The sequence below is a fragment of the Tasmannia lanceolata genome, unplaced genomic scaffold (genome assembly GCF_043159265.1).
Source record: "Tasmannia lanceolata isolate RefF3 unplaced genomic scaffold, GAP_Taslan_0.1 ptg000013l, whole genome shotgun sequence".
Classification (NCBI taxonomy): Eukaryota; Viridiplantae; Streptophyta; class Magnoliopsida; order Canellales; family Winteraceae; genus Tasmannia; species Tasmannia lanceolata.
The window spans coordinates 15,517,737-15,521,842 of NW_027518690.1; the positions used below are offsets into that span (position 1 = coordinate 15,517,737).

Genomic DNA, 4,106 nt, shown 5'->3' on the forward strand with positions numbered 1-4,106 from the left:
GGTTCATATAAATAGAGGGGACAAAAAACACAAAATTTTCGCACCCCAACAGTCGTCTCGGACTCCGGGCTCGGAGCTCCGAGCGGCTATTTTTTTTTAACCTGGAACAATTCTCGGAGCTCCGAGAATTTTCTCGGAGTTCCGAGCTCGGAGCTCCGAGAATATTCTCGGAGTTCCCAGCAGATTTTCCTTATATTTTTGCTGATTTTGTTTGGGCTTTTGGAACTTTGATTTTTCAAGATAAATGGAGTGTCATGAGGGTCCAACAATGTTGAGACACCACTATGAACATTCACAAACCCAATAAATTCTATCTAGGTTGATTTTAACTCTCCTTTGTGCCATAGACCTAGACTAAACATTGAGGACCATTTACATTCTAAATTTACTTGGTCTTCAATCTTGTTGGCACCTTGTAGAGGCTTTGACATGTCTTCACTCAACTCCATTGATGCTTGAGTTGATTTGCCATTCTTGTGCTTGAGTTCAACCTCGAGTTCAACCTTGAGTTCAACCTTGTCATGCACTCTTGAGGATGGTACACTGTGAACATTATAACTTTGCCAATGGAAATCATTAGTGCATAAAACCTTTAAAACAAATTTAGTTTGTTAATCATCAAAACAATTCAATAGGAGTACTTGTTGAACCCTTGGGCTAACACACACCTGTGTGAGGAGTTTAAGATCAAGCATCATAAGTCTTCGCCATATAGACCCCAAACAAACGGAGCTGTTGAAGCTGCTAATAAAAACATCAAAGTGATCATCAACAAGATGATTGAGACTTGCAAAGATTGGTTGAACAAGCTCCCATATGCTTTGTGGGCCTATAGGACATCGATCAGATCCTCTACAGGTGCAACTCCGTATTCTCTGGTGTACGGAATGGAAGTTGTCTTGCCTGTTGAACTTGGAATTCCCTCCCTGAGAGTGATGATGGAAGCTAGGTTGCCAGAATCTGTTTGGGCTCAAGCCAGATATCAGGAGTTACAAATGATTGACGAGAAGAGGCTGAAAGCATTGTACCATGTTCAAGGGTATCAACGCCGCGTCGAGAGAGCCTTCAACAAGAAAGTTCGAGTTCGAGACCTCAAGAAAGGAGATCTTGTTCGGAAATCCTTCTGGGCACCGGTATATGATCCCAGGGGTAAATTCAAGCCGAAATGGTCAGGTCCATACATTGTTGACGAAGTCCTGCCTGAAAAAGCCATCAGACTCCTCGATGGAAATGGAGAAAAGCTAACAGAGCCAACAAACCTTGACCAACTCAAGAAATACTATGCTTAAAGCACCAGAAGGCCTTCCTTGGCCAACTAGAGCTTCAAACCCAAAATCATTCTCTTTTCAAAACCCATAAATCAGGGGCATTTGTGCCTTGAACTACGCTCGACCTGATCCTCATCCTTTGGGGGTACGTAGGCAGTCTTGCTAGTCCGGATTCGGTCGAAACCTTGGAAAACTTATCAAAACTCTGTTATGTCAAACCCTAACCTACCTAAAAAGTCCTTTTGGTGCAATAGGCAAAGGTTTGTGGCTAAAAAAAGAAAAAAAATGGAGTCTGAAGACCCGTTAGATTGAAAACCCGCAAGGGCGATCTAAGCAAAAGTTAGGGTCATTCACCTGCTAAGTTGAAAACCCGAAAGGGCGGCTTAGGCAAAAATCAGGTGTGAGCGTGCTGGATTGAAGACTCGCAAGAGCAATTCAAGCAAAAATTAAGGCAAGCGGTCCGCCAGATTGAAAACTTGAAAATGGCAATCTGGTCAGTGGCAGTGACTTCTAAAGAAGCTGAACCACGTGAGGCAGACAAGACTTGTAACCCAGTAATGGCATCATCAAAGTCTGAATAGTGCCAGCATGACTTGCTTTGATCTTCCTCTAAATTAGGGGCATTTAAGACTAAGCAATCGAAGGGGTTTAATGACCATGACGGTAATACCGAACAGGGAATGAATCACTTTTTAAGCATGGTATTCAAGTCACTCTAAGAGTGGTTAACCTTCACCATTTAAAATATTTGTCAGGTCAAGAAGCAAGTTGAGTTTTTCTCGAAATCCAAGTTCTGTGTTTGTCAATGTCTTTTACTTGTCACTTGTCGAAGTCCGTCGCGTGTCAAGTCAAAATCTCCAAGGTCTTGTATGGTCTGTACCTTTCCCAGAGCTGGGGTGACAGGCACCAAAGCAAGAAGTTGCTTTTCCGGAAGACGGAATAAATCAGAGCAAGGTTCAGAAGAATAGCAGGCTATCAGGCCTATTGAAATTTTGTCAGCTGGCAGATTTCAAAGAGACCGTTCAGGCAGAATTGATCTCATGGTTCTCATGTTTCCCCTACACAGAGAGCTTTGTAAATCCAATATTCATGAAATGAAATATTTGTTTCCCTGCATTTATATTTGCTTTATTAAGACTCTAGTCATGGAAGTATGAAATAACTAGGGGCATCTTTTATGACTTGGCAAATCATGCCAAGTCATAAAAGCTGTCAAATTCACAAGGACAATCAGAATAAACCAATGTCTCCAGCAAGTTGGGATGAGTGAAGCTCGAGCACATCTCGAGTCAAACCTCCAAATTCCCCAGCTAAGCCTACTCTAGAGTCAACTCATCAGCAAAATCAGTCTCCAGTGGAATCTAAGGTCTAATTTCCAGAGAGTCCGCTGTCAACTGCTCAAAGCATTCAATCCCCAGCAAAATCTAATTCTTTCAAAAATGGGTCATGTTTGAGAAATTAAATAACCGCAAGTGCACGGATCGTGTAAATACGGGTCGAACTCAAGGAAGAGAAATCTAGTTGTCAATCCTATTCTTTTACCGATTAGAATACTAGCTATGATATAATGTTGCCTGGAATGGACTCAGGATTTCCGTGGACTTAGACCTCGGAGCCAACACTATATATAAGCGTATATTCTATTCAATCTAAGAATCAAATTCAACTAAGATCTTTGTGATTTAAAATCCTAATTTAGGCAAAGTGTACCAAAGATTTAATGATTCTATTAAGTATCTATGAAATAAGAATAATCATTTCTAATTAATGAGAGAAATCAGTTCTAATTAACAAACACATTAAAACTATTCTAATTAGAAAAAAAAAAAAACTAAAACCTGAATTTCAGAATCTGGGATTAAAAATAACGTTTAGTAAAACAGTCGTATCTCAGTCATCACAATTCGGATTTTAACCCAAGAGTACTCATTTCGAAGGATTTTGAAAGATCTACAACTTTTATGTTTATGATTTTTACGGATTCGGTCATTTATCTGTCCAAAATTGGCTTCGAAAATTAACTAACAGCACTAAAACGAAAATAGTGGGACTTGAAATCAAACTTGAAACCTAGAATTAAAAGAAACCACTAAAACTAAGATTTGTTTAAGAGATAAAAGATAGATTAAAAACGTACTTAGGGTCTGGAATCCACCACGGGTTTGGAATTATATTATTAATCAAACCAATTTCTGTATTGGATAGTGTATTTGATAAATTTAGTCTATGGGGAATAAGATCTATTGATGTCATTGCCCATGAGTGTTTTATCAAATATACTACTCAATTTAAAGATATTATATAAGAAATTATATTTATTTATCGGCAATCACTTATACGACTGGGGAAAGCCAGTGGCATACGTGATTGGGATCCAACAAATACAAATCCTTACATAAGTTGTTATATAGGCCACTGGTTTTAATTAATCATCTTTCTCCTTCCCCATGGCTTCATCTAAACCCCAAGTAGATGGATTTAGTTATTCATGGAGAAGGGGAAAGAAACAAAGAAAATAGAGAGAATAGAGAAGAGAATTGCCATTAAGAACTTGAAAAGAAAAATCAAACACAAAGTATTTTCTCTTTTAATTAAAATTAAACAAAAATACAGTTAACTAGGATTGAAAGAAATAACAGAAATTAAAGAACACTTAGTCTTTTTCTCCTTCGAGCAACGGCCAACTTGTCCTTCTCCGTCTCTTGATGTCACCTTGGAGTGGAGCCTTGGATGGTTGATCCTTGGTTGAAGAGATAAAAACTTGAAAAAGAAAAAGAGAACAAGAACCCTAAGAGAGAGAGCTTGAGAGTGGTAGAGAGAATGAGTAGAATGGAGAGA

General features: G+C 38.9%; 1 protein-coding gene across 1 annotated transcript; it reads left to right on the plus strand.

Moving 5' to 3' along the window:
* The first annotated feature begins 887 nt into the window (after positions 1-887).
* LOC143891011 (uncharacterized) lies at positions 888-1,289 on the plus strand. The gene has a single exon (XM_077395671.1). The coding sequence runs from the start codon at positions 888-890 to the stop codon at positions 1,287-1,289; it is 402 nt and encodes a 133-aa protein (XP_077251786.1).
* The last annotated feature ends 2,817 nt before the right edge of the window (positions 1,290-4,106 follow it).